This window comes from Lissotriton vulgaris, chromosome 3_1 (genome assembly GCF_964263255.1).
Source record: "Lissotriton vulgaris chromosome 3_1, aLisVul1.2, whole genome shotgun sequence".
NCBI lineage: Eukaryota > Metazoa > Chordata > Amphibia > Caudata > Salamandridae > Lissotriton > Lissotriton vulgaris.
In genome coordinates, this window is record NC_141689.1 from 2,085,658,424 (window position 1) to 2,085,676,308 (window position 17,885).

General features: G+C 41.7%; 1 protein-coding gene across 1 annotated transcript in view; it reads left to right on the forward strand.

The window, feature by feature from the left end:
* Positions 1-17,885, forward strand: part of LOC147728838 (uncharacterized) — a 1,063,528-nt gene that overhangs the window by 59,673 nt on the left and 985,970 nt on the right. Inside the window, exon 3 of the mRNA XM_086963349.1 lies at positions 9,974-10,085. Coding sequence (XP_086819475.1) covers positions 9,974-10,085 — 112 coding nt within the window. The remainder of the gene's footprint in view (positions 1-9,973; positions 10,086-17,885) is intronic.

Here is a 17,885-nt window from a genome sequence, read left to right on the forward strand (position 1 = left end):
AGGCTGCAGGCAGCCTCCCTCCCCTCCACCACAGTGCAGCGCTGTGATAGGTGCGGCCGGCTGCCCGTCATTTCTCTCTGTATGCTGCAGCATACAGAGAGAACAGGGAGATTGGAGGTGTTTCTCGAGGGCAGGGAGGAGTGGCTTGCCCACTGTTGTTAATACTGTCTGTTTGGGCGGCCTCAGGCTGCCCAAACAGACAGTATTAACAACAGCGGGCAAGCCACTCCCCCCTGCCCTCGAGTAACGCCGCCCACTCTCTCAACCAGGAACTTCTGCTTTCTCGCCGTGAAACAAATGGTAGTTATTACGGTAATAACTACCATTTGTTTCTGCCTTCTGGCACGGTGAGAAAGCAGTGGGGTGGCACCCAAACGCCCCCATAGAGGAGCCGCCACTTTGTGTGGATGTGAATAAAACTATTCAGTCTGCTTTGCGACCACTCTGACTTGCTTTATTTTGAGACCTTTTTTTCTCACTGTCCTAAGGCTGCACTATCTAATAGAAAAATGTCTGAAAAAGATGATATTTACAGCCAAAGATTTTTTTTGTTTTTTGGATCCATTTCTCAGGGGAACAAATAAAGGAAAGGAGATGAAAGAAAAGGTAAAAGCCATTTGTTGAAGTCATGGTTTTCAGCAAGTGAGGAGGAGCAATACAGAGATATAAAGAGAGGGAATAAGAGGAAGAGAAAGAGAGAGGGGGGAGGGACAGCAGCAGAGTAGGAGAAGTGAACACTGTTGTTCAAAGAAGAGAAAACGAAGGTAGCACCTCCCTGGCAAACTCTGTAAAATGGTGCTAATGTTTTTGCTTGGGAATAAAACCAATATCACCACTTTTAATATTTTGAACATTTGTTCTTTTCTCTCTGTTCCGAGGCTGCAATTTGGAATCGAAAAATTTCAGAAAAAAGACGTAATTTGAAGCCAAAGCGTTTCCTTCTTTTTTGGATCTATTTCACAAATCAAGGAAAGGAGAGGGAAGAGAGTGTACGAGCCATTTGTTGAAGCTATGGTTTTCAGCAAGTGAGCCGAGGAGCAAACCTAACGCCGTCAGATGTCCTAGTTGGAAAATGTTATCGCGGTGAGCAGTCTCTTTGCAACTAGAGAACTGGTGTTCACTTAAAGCACTCCAATACCTTCCGGTCAGGGTAGTGCTGCAATTGCATACAAAAATAACAGAAAAGTGGTGCCCCCGTTAGTATGCGTGGACACCGAAGTGCTCCTAAATGTGCAGGTCTAATTGCAAAGTAAAATTAAACACTGCTTCATATTAGTGCACCGAGAAGTTGCGCTAATCATAATACAAATGTTCTAGTTGGAAAATGTCAGCTCGGCAAGCTGCCACTTTGGAATTGGAGAACTCTTGTTTATGTAAAACGCTCCAATACCTTCCGATCCGGTTTGTGCATCAACTGCAAAAACAATAACAGGATAGCGGTGCCTCCGTTAGTGAACATAGACCCTGATGTGCTCCCAAATGTGCATGCCTAATTGCCAAGTGAAATTAAACACTGTTTCATATAAATGAACATAGCAGTTGCGCTGATTATAATACAAATGTCCTCATTGGAGAATGTTATCCCTGCGATCTGCCACTTTGGAACTGGAGAACTGGTGCTCATGTAAAAGCCCAATACGGTCTGGTTAGGTTTGTGCTACATCTGCAAAAAATAAAGGGGTGTAAAGTTAGGTAGCAGTAAAAACAAGAAACATAAAAGCGGGTGCCATGTTGAAACACCCGTGTACACAAAAGTTAGGCGTGCTGCAGCCTGGGAAATGGGTGCCATGATGATCAAATAAAAGGTTCAGGTTACTAGGAACAAGCACCCACAGTGTAAGAACAGGCAATAAAACAAGTAGTCCCCAAAGTAACACAAAAACACCTACAGGAAACTGTAGTTGAGCGGTGCTACTAAGTGAAAAAGTGAAGTGATGTATCGGGAGCGCCAACAAATGAGAAGTCAGCAAAGAAGAGCAACGCAGGAGTTCACCAATGGCAAGTAGCAGGTAGGATTACACTGATTACAGCAGGTCTTGCAGACAACGCATGCGCTATGCCTAGCTCGACCTAAAACTGACAAAATAATGAAGTTACACTATCACAAAATGTGCCGCATTGCATAGCGCAATTTGCTTTTTCTTGCCACATTATTTACTCAACCCTGTTACATAATTTGGCCTTCCCCTGCCACTTAATTCCAGTGGCCCTGAGTATACCAGAGGAAACCTTATTGATCTCAGAGAGGAAGGGCTCTTAAACTGTGGGTCAGCGGGATAGAAATGACTTGAACTATTGGGTGAGCCATCCTCTTCCTTCAATGCCACATATCATTATTAAGTATTTGGAGAACATATTACAGTCTACAGTGTTAAATGCCAACCACAAGCATGGTTTTGGTTCATTTAGCTGAGAAAAGTCTTCAAGATGTGAATGAGCATGTGTTTCATCCCTCCATGAGTGTAGCAACATAATGGAAGTCAATGAACAATATGTTTTGTTCTAGTTGATCGGAGAGTTGTACTGGTAGTGCGGCTTCTAGGATCATTGCCAAGTGAGCAAAGGCATATATCGACCTATAGGTTGCTAGGATCTCTGGAGCTGCATTTAGATTTTTTTAGAAGCTGAATTATGACGGTTTGCCTAAACGTCTGAGGTACATCACAGACCTTGAGTCACTGAAACAGTTTGTTTAGTTTTATGATAGAGCTGCAGGTGAGTTAAACTAATTATCTAGCTAAACATCTAGCAACTATGTTCTTGTGAAGTACTGTAAGTTTGCAGGTGAGACATCAAGTGTGGTCAGCGTAGATTGGGAGAACTGTATCTCTCAAAAACAATCATTGATGTCACTACATTGTTGGGAGAGCATCACCTTTTTGGGGAAGTCACACTGATAGATTCTCCTTAACTCCCAAAATGAAATTAGGACCTTTGGAGAAAAAAGAACACAGACAGATATTTCTCAACACAAATTACTTGAGTGAAGGGACGTTGATAATCCAACAGCTCCGTTACAGAATCTTGTGCTCTTGCAGGCAAAAGAGAAGAGAGCTTTTCTCTGAATGAACCCTTCGCCATGAACCCTCAAAATCAGCGCACTCACAATCCTTATTATTTTACAATAATTTGCGTTTAGTATGTATTTTTCTTCTGCAAATCATGTTTAAAAAAAGCACCATTATAATAATGAACACCTCAGCAATTACATATATAATGAGAGTGAATAAAAGGTACACCCAAAACTTTGTCCATTACACATTCCTACCCAATAGGTCTAAAACAATTTTTTTACTTGGCAGAATTATACTCTTATTATTTTATCTGCTGCAGAGTCTTGAAATACCCTTTAATATGAAAGAGTCTTCCAGTAAGTGTCTTAACAACAGCATGCCTTTCTTTCTCTGTCCGCATCTTCCAGTATGAACCATTCCTTTGTAGGTTTCGCATGCACAGCGCTTGCGCTGTACTCGTGAAATATCTGTATTTAATATATCTTAGAAAGAGACTCTTATCAGTTCCAGTTGCTGTATTACTGTGTTCATTTGCTTTTGTGTGGAACTTTATTTTTTGTTAACTTCTCCTGTCTACACACTTTTACGATACTTCTACTAAAGCTGTTGACACTGTTTAAGCCCAATTCACGGTCAAAATAACAGTATGGTGGAATACTTGCTTTTTATTACTTAGTTGCGTAAAGCCTTAGTGCGTTTGTGACATTTCCTATTCATGCCTCAGTACCTTTCTTTGCACTTTGTAGACATTATCAGATTGATTTTTTTGGTCATTATGATCAAATTCTAAATGTTGTAATAAACATTGCACATTAAAAACAAAGTTAATATTCAACAGCTGTGCTATATTTTACTAGTAAACAGGGAGCCACAAGTGCAGTTACCTTGCAGACAACGGGGTTGTGATTTGAATGGTGCAGCAGCTGCAGTAGCACAGGGCACCAGTTTTGTCAAAACTCCTTTAATCACATAATATTGCTATATTTGCCTGCTAACAGGCAGTCACAATTGCAGTTACCTTGCAGTTACATAGGACTTGATTTGAATGGTGCAGCAGGTTCAGTGGCCTGAGGCCAACAGATCTATGAACCCTACTAAACCCAGATTATTGTTAAAACTTATGACTAAATAGGCAGTCACAAGTGCAGTTACCTTCTATACAACAGGCTCATGATGTCAATGGTGCAGCAGGTGCAGTGACACCAGGACCAACGCTCTATGCACCCCACTAAACACCTAAAATTGCTACATTTCACAACTAAACAGGCAGTCACAATTGGAGTGACCTTGCAGTTAAAAGGGACTTGATTTGAATGTTGCACCAGGTGTAGTGGCACAGGGGTTTAAAGCTCTAGGGACCCCCCTAAACCCAGATTATTGCTAAGTTTTACTCCAAAACAAGACAGTCACACATGCAGTTATCTAGCAGGCATAGGGTTGTGATTTAAATGGTGCAGCATCTGTAGTAGCACCAGGACCAAAAGCTCTAGGGACCCCACTAAACACCTAATATTGCCATATTTTACCACTAAACAGGCAGTCACAAGTGCAGTTACCTTGCAGAAACCAGGGTCGGGATTTAAATAGTGCAGCAGGTGCAGTGGCACCAGCTAAAAGTTGTCAGAACTCCTCTAAACACCTAATATTGCTATATTTTATTATTATACAGCCAGACAAAATTGCAGTTATCTTGGGGATTGATTTGAATGGTGCAGCAGGTGCAGTGGCACTGGGACCAAAATTTTCAGGGAACCCATTAAATGAAGAGTATTTCTTAATTTTACAGGCAGTTACAAGTGCAATTATCTAGGGCATGATTTCAATGGTGTTGCAGGTGCAGTGGCACCAGGGCCAAACGTTGTCAGAATTCCAATAAACACCAAATATTGCTCTCTTCAACTACTAAATAATCAGTCACAAGTACAGTTACATTGCAGGCATTAGGTAGATTTTAATGGTGCAGTAGGTGCACAGACACCGGGCCCAAAGCTCTAGAACCACTCTAAACACCAAATATTGCAATATTTTACTACTAAACCAGCAGTCACAAGTGCAGTTACGTTACAGGCAATAGGGTCTTGATTTGAATGGTGCAGTAGGTGCAATGGCACTGGTGCAATAAAGTTGTCATAACTCCTCTAAACACATAATATTGCTATTACATAAATTAATTCTATTATTTCTCTTTTTCATTTCATTTTTCAAAAAGTTGCTATTACTTACCCGCACTATACCACTATTAACAGCGTAATATTTTGCCTTTTTGAACATAAACAAGTCATAACACTTTAACAGACTTTCTATAACTTACATTGTAAAACTACAACTTACAACAAAAAACAGCCTATTATTAATCACGTAGGCGAAAACTAATGCATTTAACAATGCTTGTTGATCAGGTCTGGTGTTAGCCAAAACTTTATCATTTCAGTAATATTTTACATATTTGTGTGTGTGTGTGTGTGTATGTACATGAATATACATATTCAATGAAAACAACTAAGCTTAAAGCTTAGTTATAGTTAGGAAAACTTGATTTATTCTTTCTATACAAACCAAACCTCAACTACACAAACACTAGAAATTTTAAAGTTTATTTATACCTTAAATTTATAATTTATGCACCACCTTCAAATTACTGAACTAGCGCACCTCTGTACACAGTGTTGTCAAATTGCTAGCCACACTAAATTAACCATAACTTGCTCCTTTACGGTTCACTACTTATACCTTTCACATTACATTTCTTATACCATGTGAAATCATGCCATTCATAAAAACACCTAAGACATCTCAATTTATATACTTTGTGAGAACAATGTGCATGGAGAGTGGCGAGTTATAGTTAATGTTGTGTGACTAAATTGGAATAGCACAGAGTAGACTGACGAAGTGGGTGGCGTAAAGTGAAGTGGCATAGCGTGGAATAGCATAGAATGGAGTGGCATAGGGTGGATTTGAATAGAGTGAAATCGCATAGAATGGAGTGGTGTACAGTGGCGTAGAGAGGCGTAGAGTAGAGTGGAGTAGAGTAGGGTGGTGTGGTGTAAAGTGGAGTGGCGTAGAGTGGAATAGCGTAGAATAGGATAGAGTGAAATGGTGCAGATTGGAAAGCATACAGTGGAGTGGTGTAGAGTATGGTAGGGTTGAGTGGAGTGGTGCAGAGGGGAGTGGCAAAGAGTGGAGTGGCAAAGAGTAGAGTGTCATAAAGTGGAGTAGAGTGGTGTAGATTGGAGTGGTGTAGAGAGGAATAGCAGAGTGGAGAGTAATGGAGTGGTGTGTGCTAGAGTGGAGAGGAAAGTTGTAGAGTGGACTGGTGTGGAGTGTGATAGAGTGGAGTGGTGTGGAGTGTGATAGAGTGAAGTGGTCTGTCGTAGAATGGAGTAGTGTGTCAGAGTGGAGTGATATGCCATACAAAGGAATGATAGGGAGGTGTCGTATAGTGTACTTTAAACAGTAATAGTGAGAAAATAGCTGAACGCTTGTAAATGAGATCTAGCAGGACTATAGATTTTACGGTGCAAAGGGTCCTAAATTAGTTCAGTAGTGTTAAAGTTATATGGTACAAACAGTTAGTTACATATTTTGCCATGGTATGCTTCAGTAACTTCACTGCATACCATGGTACAGTGCAGTGACAAAATATCATATGATTGGGTAATGAAAGCCCTTACAAAATTAGAAGGTTAACATATTATTTGGCCCACACTTTGTCTGCATTTAAGTGTAAAAGTAGTGTAATGTAGTAGGGCCCCCTTCCCCAGCTCATTTAGAGCTCTGGGGGCCCCATTCCTCAAGGTTGGGTATATTTAAGGGTAGAGGTTATATAACCCCTCTTCCATTCCAGTTTTGGCTGCAGGGACCTTGATTAAGGGCAGGGGGTGCCTGGCCCCCCTCTTGAGTCATTATAGGCCCCAGGGAGCCAATATACGCCCCTTCAATTCCGTTTTTTGGCTGCAGGGATACTGATTAAGGGAGGAGGGCAGTTCAGCCCCCTTAAACTGTATTCCTGCAGCCAAAAACTGCTTGGGGCACCCCTCCCCTGCCTTCTGAGGCCCTGGGAACCCCATCCTCCAAGGCTGTATTTTTTTTAAAAGAGGACGGGCTGTTCCTTCCCTAATCCTATTTTGGCCCCGGGCATCATGAACACCTGAGGTCCACATCATTTAAAGGTAGGTGCCTCAGTTTCCACCTGGGGCTCTAACCAAGCCCATGCTAGAGGCTGTGGGAGTAGCCCCAGGGCCCCGCGCCTTCAGCCAGCTCCCCCGAATAGGGGAACCAGCATTGAGTGCGGCGAGAGGGAGTAGCTTTTCACGCTGTTTCCTCTGGGAGGGAGCAATCTATTGTTCTGCTTCCTTGTCCGCATCGTTGCGGACAGGGAAACAGAAGACAAGACTATTCCTAGCTGGTGGAGCATTTGTAATGATCCCACCCACTCGGAGAGCAAACTTTGTGTTTGCTTCCGTTTGGCAGGATATTAGAAAATGCTCCCGCCAGGTTAGGGCAAACACAAGTTTCCTTGACCGCATCAGGGGGGGTAGGGGGCTCCCGGGACACAGCAAGGGAGCCGGCCCTGGGGAATGGGGTCCTCAGGGCCTTTTAGAGGCTCAGAGAGGGGCTGCGTTCCCCCCCTTGTCTTAAAAATACAATTGGACCACAGGGAGGGAGCCCCTGTGAGGCTTTGGGAGGGAGGCCGTCAACTCCTCCTCTTAATTAAACATTGCGGCCTCCCCTGCCATTTTTGTCTTATTTTCTGCAATCCTGCGGAGTCCTGCAGGATTGTGGCTAAATTTGCCAAATGTTTTTACATTTTGGTCTAGAGGACTCTGGGTCCCCAGTACGGCTTATGGGTCTGAGTATACCTACCCTTCCTCCTTATTTAAAAAAAAAAAAAAAATCATGACAGGGGTCTAAGTCCCCGAATCCTGTAATGGATGTCAGCAATATTTTTCTCATGCTGCTGTCAGCCTATCAGTGCACTCGCTCAAATTATGCCTTTCATTGTTTAAACTGCCTCTTACAGTGGTAGCTCTAAATAGATATATTACCATCCAGTAGTGATGACTCACCATGATTGCAATAAGAACATGATGTCATATATTATATTACATTTATGTCACTCTGTGTTAATAATCATGGTAACATGCGGCCAGATTGCTGATTTCCTGTAATGAAGAGAGCAATGCAATATAAGCACTGTACCACAAATGTGCATAAATTATCAGAGGAACAACATTCAGGAGAAAGGGACCCAAGAAGCTTGCCATCTATTCACTGTTTGAGCAGCTACTGCAGTTCTGGCCAGTGACCTGCACTCTGTGCCCACTCTGGCAGCTAGTCTTGTAGTACCAAAACTCAGCTGTAAAAAGTTATGGCTCAAGAGTACGGATGTCATTTCCTGTTATGGATGAATGGTGGGGTTATAATGTAGATCTGAGCAGGAAATTAAATGCACATGTGTAAACAGTTCTTACATGCTTCAATGTATGATAAGCATCATAGCTCGCAATGAAGGTCCATGCTATCAAAGGCAGAACCAGCGGCGTGACATAGGCCCCCGCAGCCACTGCTGTGCGGGGGGCCCACAAGCTCAGGGTCCCCCTCAGCACAGTACCCTGACCTGAGATCTCCTGATTAAGTCCGGAGGGAGCCCCCCTCCATGTACCTTGCCAGGGGTCCCCCACTGAGCAGAACGGGTGAATCTGCAAAATCAGGAGCAGGTCTCACAAAGAAAAGGGTTCTAAGTGAGTCTAGATATTAACAAGAACACATCCTTGGTACTTACTGATACTTTTCCTGGATCTAAGCTCTTAATATTACTACGTTTTAAATAGAGCCATGGACCTCAATTATGGGTAGCAAAGGGTAGTGGTTGCAACCTCTGGCATTGCCATTGATACTCCCGGTCCCAGGTGTTATGAGGCTGCAAGAGGTACAGAAAGGAAAAGATGCACAAAGAGACCATACTATTGTCTTTAGTTTCTACCGTATGTATATAGCTTATCCCATCAGCAGCAAAAATGAGATTGTTAAGGGATGTCTAAGGGGCTATGGGTGCGGGGAAATGGTGTACCATGTGATGTAATCTGGGTGAAAGGGTACCTGATGTAATTTAAGCTACACCTGCCTGCCGTTTCTGAGAGCAGAGCTTTGAGTGGTGTTAGTTCTCTAGAAGGAAGATATTTTGGTATGGATCACCCTCCCAAAGGTTGACTAGCATGAACATCAGATTCTAAATAGTATTTGTTACTGCTAAGATGTAGCAATGGTGGGAAACTGTTGCTAGGTCATAAAGAAGCTCCAGGCTGCTCTGGCGGAGCTCTCAGAGAGACTGTGAGCACAGCACTGTCTCTCTGCTCTGATGAACATCAGAGAGCACAGAGGGGAGAGGGAAGGTAAGCTACAGAGGGTGGAGTGGTGGGCGGCATGAGGACAGGCTTCTTTTTTACATTTGGGACAGCAAAGATCTGCCCTTGTGGTGCCGCAGAGAGCATTGGCTGGCGATTGTGGTGGCAACACATAACATAAAATTGAAGAAGGGAAAAAAATGGATCTTTTTTACCTTTGAACTCTGAGTGGCATCGTAGACAACTCAAGCTTTTCTTATTGTGTCTCATTTGATGTCACTCAGAAACACTTGGTGAGAAACATTACTGTTATAAATCTATAACTTAATATACCATCGCAAAAAAGCAGTTAGAAAAATTGGAAGTGAACCTACAGATACATGGGATCCATGGGTCAAAACGCTAGTTTTAAATTCTAAAACGTCACACTTTGTCCCAGATTACATATTTCAATGCATACTGGGATATTGTACAGGCTGAAGAGAACAGAAATATCAGCTTGAAAGTGAATAAGTGGTTATTTATCTACGTCCTATGTTATTCTGTTATATAATACATAGTTTATAATGCATTTATCTGCTAATACTATTGTCCTGCTTTGTTTTTATCCAGATACACTGGAAAGAGCCCCGTGGTGGAGTGGGCAGTTTTTCATCTTCAAATGCAGTCACATAACAAGGCGGATCTCTTATTCAACATTGGAAACTTTTCCAAAAACAACCTTGTTAGTATCCCTGCTCAACAGGTTTTTTATTATTACAGTTGTGAATACTGTCCATTGTAATAAGTTAAAGAACTCTCTCATAACACAATGCTGCAGACATAGCGTGATGTCGTTGAATTAATGCAGCTTTAGCACTACCATCACAGTATATGATATTGGTAAAATGTGGTTGCTTACTACTGTTGTCATAGTGTTACTAATGTAAAGTATGCCATTAATTCGTCAGAAAATGTAAGTGAAAGTTTGAGCCTAATGTAGGTGCATATGTAAAAGCTGTGGGATGCAGAATACGAAACCTACACCATGTCTGAGGCCTTTGTTATTTGGGTGCAGTAACTATCCATGGAAGAATAACTTTGGATATTTCCAACACAACGAAATACAATTCTATGCTAGTAAGAAATGCCTAAAAATCATCATTAACTATTCTATTATGTAACACTGTATGTAGGTGTTTCGTTTCTATGACTGAAGGCAACAAGAGGTTTTCTTAAGTTTAGTGTACACTAATTGTCAAAATCTGGGAACAAAGACAGTAATTATTCAAAGAAAATAAAGCAATTTACAGCAAATTTAACCAATATGGATTACTACTTTCTGTTCAACAAAATCATGACAGCAACGCTTCCATATCAAGCATTTGTTCAGCAACAGTCCTAAGTCAATATTTGCAAATATACTCATAGTTTCAGTATAGTTTGGGGTGTCAGACACCCCTGTAATCTCAATTTCGAGAACTGAGTGAAAGGGTATCAGACCCCATTCGGGGAACCATAGTACAGACAAGGGCTACTGGGCTCCAAATGTGATTGCTGAGGTTATCTGCAATGGTGTCCTGAGGTTTGTCCAACTATGGGTCTGCAAACTGGGCCAAGTATTTCCATTCTTCTCATGACTCGCATTGTAGAGTCTAAGGCGTCTCAGCGAGGTAGTATGGGATAGAAACGCAGAACCCAAGCACTCATCTAAAAGATCAACTAATGTCATGCTCAGCCCTAGGCTTATATTTTTAGAAATAACGATGTCTTTTAATTACAGCAGAACTTAATACGGTAGACACGGAAGTCTACAGGGATAACCTACCCAATTTACTGGGTTCTTTACAGAGGGAAAACGTAGAAGCGCAGGTACAGGCTCATTTTGTCGCAGTGAAGCAGCTTCCTAGCATTCTGTGACCTGAAGGTCAGTCCTCAGAAAATAACTATTTAGTTCTTCTGCAGGAACAGCTATGTTCATTCAGTTGTACCACTAAAAGTTCACAGTCAGTGCCTCTCAGGCATATCGAATTACTTAATGGTGTGTTCAGTTGAGACTATCAAGCTTGAGTTGGTCCGCAAAGGATCTGAGCTGTTGCATTCACCAGTGCTCGTTTGGGCAACCCCACCTCCTTCTCTTTGCAGTCAGCCTGTTAGCAGCAGCTCAATGAAGACATCTCCGTCAGTCTTCTGCATCGGTTGTGGCAGAAGGATCTTTTTCCTTTGGTCTGTAGTGCCAGGGTAATTGCAGAAGTGCTATGAAGTTAACGTCAGAAGTTTTCCATTTTCAAGAGGACTTTTCAGAATCAGCTCTAGGTTTGCTTGACTGGTGGAATTTGAGCTCCAGAAAAGACACTGAGGGCCTGATTCAGAGTTTTGTGCATGAGTTACTCCAGCACAAATGTACAACCTTTTCCAACTGCCTTATTACAGGTGCATGATATCCTATGTCATTTGTAATAATGTGGATGCAATATTTGTAATCGAGTTACCCATTTGCTAAAATGAGAAGTATACTTTTGTGACACTCTAAATCAGGCTCAATGGTAAAAATCATGACCTGGCAAAGGTGCAAAAGTGCTATACGGAACCTTATGCTGCTGTTTTTTGTGTGGAGGAGGACGTGTCAGGCCGTTGAACTAATACATCGCGAGCAGGTTGCTGACAGGAGATGGGGAATCTCTCCTCATATTAATGGGCCAAAGAGTACGTACTAGTTACTTAGAATCATCAAATTTTGCCTGCGCTTTTCCCTCATTGTCAGTCAACAACTTATTGTTTATATACTCAACAATCGACACTGGCCTCTGAGCTACAATTTCTGATTTGGAATCTTGGGATATGTATATACCCTTCCCAAATACTGAAGTCTGGGCGCAGTCTCAACATACTTTTTGACTGATCTCTGCCTTCACCATCGATCTTCTGGTCATTCCTGGGAGACCTTTATGCCCTGAAGAAGTCCCAAGAGGGACGAAACGCGTCGGCTGTACAATCTTTTCCACCTCGTTTTGGAATAAAAAGAATTCAAAAGTACGGAATTCCGCTCTTGTGATTATTGCAGCAAGATTTTAATATACTGCTTGAGCTTGTGTTGTGAACCTGTGCGTTCGTGTATTTTGTTTAAGTTCTCTTTTGAACTAGCATTGTGATGGTGGGTGCCAATCAGTTTGCACACAAGTCCCTAATCTAATAGAAAGGGATTGATATAATATATTGGTTATTTAGGTTAGGTGCGGTGTTCAGGCAGGTTCCACGGTTGCCCGTGTTTCAAGCAAAAAGGTGCAAAAGTTATCCACATGTTGAGATGACTTCAGCAGCCAGGAAATGTGACTTTTTCCATGCTGAGCTTTTTCTGCCAAAACCAACGGCTTCAGTGGCACCTCATTTAATGGCTGACTTAAAGATTGCTTCACTAAGTATACCCTTCAACAGTGTCTTGTCAGAGGCTAAGCCGGATGGTACTGGGATGACTCACTTGCCGTTGGCCTGAAAGTCATATCTAGGTCCCGGTCAACCGTGAACAATGACTTCTTAGCACTTTGTGCCCTAAAACTTTAAAAGTTGATATCTTCAGTTCCCCTTATTATTAATAAGCTTTGTGTGATTTTTCCAATTAAACATTTCTCCATTTTTAGAAAACTGGGATTTTCTTTAATGTGCTGTGGTCCAAAATGTTCTGTTGGCACTTGGGGTTGAGCCTAGGCTTATTTATTGAATTTGTGTGTTGGATTTGACAAGATTTTGGACTGAATACTTGGGATGGACCCACATCCTCCCCAACTAATAACCCATTTTCTCACAGCTTTGATGCACTGCATGAAAGGGATAGAACAGAACTGCACCTTATTTGCTAAGATACTTCACATGTTCTCTTTCCCACTAGATTGCTGTACTTTAAGCTGCTTTGTACCCTGCACACACCTTTGCACAATTACGCAAAGGTGTGTGCTTGATGTCTAGCATAGATTTTATATTGAAAGTGTTTTCATTCCAGTACAAAATACTATGCATAGACATAGTTTACACTTCTTCCAAGTGTTTATACGTGCTGGGCAGAATAGTATAGTATAGTATAGTATAGTATAGTATAGTATAGTATAGTATAGTATAGTATAGTATAGTACTGCACACATGCCAAAGTTGAAACGTTTGGAGAAAAGAAAATATTTGTCCAAAGATACACTTGCATAGAGGAGCTGTATATTTTTAGAGCTAAGCCCTGCCACCCTTTTTAGTAGATATGTCTTTGTTTAAAGAACCTTTGGTGGTTGACTGTGATCCTAGGCACTGGGAACGCCCACGTACAACACATGGCATATCCCCTTGAGGCAAAGTAGCAGGAATTAGTGCATAGCACTACTTTCCATTAATTTTAGGTTACTTTTCAACTAAAAGCAAGTTTTGCGCTGGAAACTAAGTCCCAACTCACCACATTGAGCCAGTCTGTTTCACTTTTGTAACATGAACCCGGTTCAAAGTGTTACTAAACCGGAGCTTATGTTCCTAGAGAGGTCAAAGTATTGGAACCCTCTGTTCTCCTAAGCGGAACAGATAAAAATGGGGCATATTTTGGGGATAGACTACTAGGCTCTGCAAAAGTGAATTACAATTTCTGTGGGCAAGCTCAAGACCACCAGTATTAACCTACGACTCCTCCCCAATAAAGCAATCAATGGAAACTAGGGGATGCTATATAAGGCAAGAAATAGGTGTATCTGCCCCATACCAAGTAGTCCAAGAACTTAGAGCAAAAGGAGGTGACTTGAGCATTGTACCTGGCAGGAAATAAATAAATATGAGGACACACAAAATTGATACATAATGCCTGCAAGACTAAGTAGCAGAGGAGCAGCAGCTGGGAAATATGGAAAACACAACGTAGCCTGTCCATTCAAGAACTTCCCACTTCCCTGATGTGTGGGAATTGACAAGTTGGCCTTTAGGGCACTGCCTAGGCACTAATGTGAGCTGCCATTATTGTTAACATCTTGAAGCATTTCCCATAGTGATTGATATAGGTATACTGCCAAGACTGGATTCTCTGTCTTTATCAAAGTCACTTTGCCATGTGTCAGGTATCAAAGGGCTCTAAAGACTCCTGCAGCCTCCTTCCAATTTGAAGAATTAGAGTCCACTGCACCCTTTGAGTTCCCTGCGTGGTATTAATTGTGACTTCTCAGGCACCAGCTACCAGACATCCTGCATCCAGAGCAGCAGAAACATCAAAGCATAAATCCTTGAACTTAGACATGCATGAAATAAAAGCAAACTGGATGTTGATGCAGCTTTGCACAGTTATAAACATAGGCCGCAATGTGACCCTGTACCTGATACTAGTTGGTTGCCATCTATTGAATTCTCCTGGGAGGTGATAACATTAGTGGGCTCCGTAAGTTTCAGCCCTCTCTCCTATCTTATTTTCTCTTTGTGTATATTTTGGAGGTGTGGGGCTCTACCTCAGTCCTACATCTTTAACACACCTTGCTATGTTGGTGATATTACGTTTCCTGCTGAAAGTAGATCAGATGGATAACCGTTCAATTGGCCAGGAGGAGTGCCTGGTTACCATCCATTGGATTGTCACGAACCTCCTTAAATTATTCCTGATAGTTTGAGGAGACTGATGGTCAAGCAGATTGTGGCCCGAACGTCTGGGTATCATGCCAGTTCCATTTGCCAATGCCGACAATTGGGGTAGCCTATTCAATGGGGAACAGAAGCTCAGCTCTATTGGGCCTTTGCACAGTGTTTTATTAAAGCTTCAGTTGCTATGCAAACCTCTACAAATAATTGCTGTTGATCATTGCACCATAACAGTAGGTACGTCAATTCTCCTGTACTTTGACTATGGGAACACCTTCTGCCTTGACCTTTGGAGCCAGTAGTCTTAACACTTGAGAGAATTTATCACATATTAGTAAGACTGCCTGTGTGTTGTGCACTGGCTCCTGGAATACCAGATAATTCCTATCAAGTGATATTATGTAGTACATAGAGTCTTCCTATCCAGCCTAAACCCCTTAGATCTGGCAACCTGCATCTCCTGAAGATTTACTGCTCACATTGTACTTGTAAAGTCCAACAAGACGACGAGGGTCTACTACTGTGTGCACTGTAAAGCTATTTATTATTAATCTAAGACCTATTTATTTACTATGGACACGCTCAACTTCTAGTGGTTCATCGTCACCAACCACTACTCACTACATACACCCTAGTCCAGAAGGAGTGCTTTAGTGTTACAACAAATTATTGTTATCACATTTCAAAATCATAAAAAGTCCAAAAGAAGATCTTCCAGTAGTATGATGTGCAGTTCTTTTCTTTAATTCAGTCAAATCGTCAATTTCATCCAACTTGAAAAACAGTTCATACAAATTAACAGCTGACGCGTTTCGTCCCCATCTGGGACATCATCAGGGCTGTAAAGTAAAGAATACAAAATCATAATCCGAACATAAACATCCAAATTGAACATTACAGCTTGACCATATAAACATAAACAAAAACGGATGGTATTGACTAAAACATTCAATTCCCACTCTGCCTATTTAACAATCTATAAATATTTTCATAGGTCTAAAGAACTTAATAAAGCTGCCTTCATACCATGGAGAAACAAACCTTACTAGAAACATACATTAAGCAGAACGTTGATTCCTAACATTGAGTCTCTGTCTTAGTAGATCTCTTGCTATCAGCTTCCCTATATTAGGTGAGTCTCAGGGTAGAATCTTGAACCTCATCATTATGATCGATGTATGCACAGCAAGCATGACCATTGTTGAAAAAGATACCACCAGGAACAAAGGCCAAGTAATCTCACCTCGAACCAATTTGAATCCACAGGTCGATATCTGACCTTGAGTCTTATTTCTATTGCAACAAATTGGTCCCAAATGTGAAATGTCTGTCAAAAACCAAAAATATCACGTGTCCTAAATTAACCTAGCAGGCTAGACACCTAAATAATTCTAATCTAGTAGCTTCACCTTAATCGTGTAATGACTGAAAACCCTTGGCTCACCTTAATTCCTGTTTGTTCACTTTCCAACAACTAAACCGTATGTCAGATAAAAGAGTTCCTTCTTAGCAACCAAATCCGATCCCCACCTTCATTGTGTGCACAAATCCAACTGTATACAGAAGGAATAAATGTTAGTTAGTTTACACCCTTATGCCCACATGCATCAAGCATTTTTGGAGTCGCAAACGGTGCGATTCCTTAAAATCGGCCGTTTGCAATTCCTAAAATGCTTTTTGAGATGCATCATTTGTTTCTGATGAAAATCGCTAATTTTGCGATTTTCTAAAATGCGATTGCATTTAAGAATCACAATTTTGCGATTCCTTAAATGCAATGCATCATTCTTAAAAAATTTGTGATTTTAAAGATTGCAAGTGCAAATTACCACGAGGTTGAACCTCGTGGTAATTTGCGAAATTGTTTAAAAATGCACAAAAATGCATTTTTTAAACTGTTAAGTTACAGACACACATGTCCTTAGGACATGTGTGTCTGTAACTTATAGGTAAAAGTGCATTTCATGGGTGCAGGGGGGGTCATTTGGACCCCCCTCTCCACCCTTGAAATGGATTGATGAATTGCGATTTCAAATTGCGAATTCGCAATTCCCATTCATTCCTATGGGCAATATGGCCCATAGGAATGAATGGGAATTGCGAATTCGCAATTTGAAATTCGCATTTTTTATGCGATTCGGTAAAAATAGCGATTTTTACCGAATTGCATAAAAAATTAAAAAATAATCATGCATAGGCTTTTGCGATTTCTAAATTGCGAATCGCTATTTTTCGCGATTTAGAAATCACAAAAGCCGATATTGATGCATGTGGGCATGTATTTCTCTGAGGTTGGTGGAGCGGAGGTCGCGGGAGTGGATGTACTTAATTAGGAGGTTATTGATGAATTGGGGGCTGTGGCCGTGAAGGGACTTGAAGATGATACAGGCCGTCTTGAAGGCAATTAGTTGGGAAATAGGGAGTCAGTGGAGATTTTTCAACAGAGGCCTGGCTGATTGCCAACGCGGTTGGCGATGGATCAATCTGGCCGCCTGATTCTGGACCAGTTAGAGGCGCTTGATAAGGCAGAGTGGAAGGCCTAAGTAGATGGAGTTGGCATAGTCCAAGTGTGATAATGCCAGGGTTATTACCACCTGGATCAAGGCCGATTGGGTAAGCATCCAACTGATCTTCCTGATCTTACGGAGATGTAAGAAACAGGAGGACACAACCGTGCCTATTTGGGTTTTTAGGGAGAGATCCTTGTCGATGATCACTCCTAGGCTTTTTGCAGAGGGAGAGGGAATAGGAGCAGGGCCTAGTTCTGGAGGCCAGTAGTGTGGGCCCCAGAGTGTCTGAATTTTGCCGACAAGGACTAGCTCGGTTTTACCAGGATTCAGCTTTAGATGGTTGAGATCCATTCATTGGCGGACATGAAGCAGAGTGCACTGGAACTCCAGTATGGATTCAGGGGAGTTGTCTATAGTAAGGATCAGTTGAAGGTCATCGGCGTAGTTAA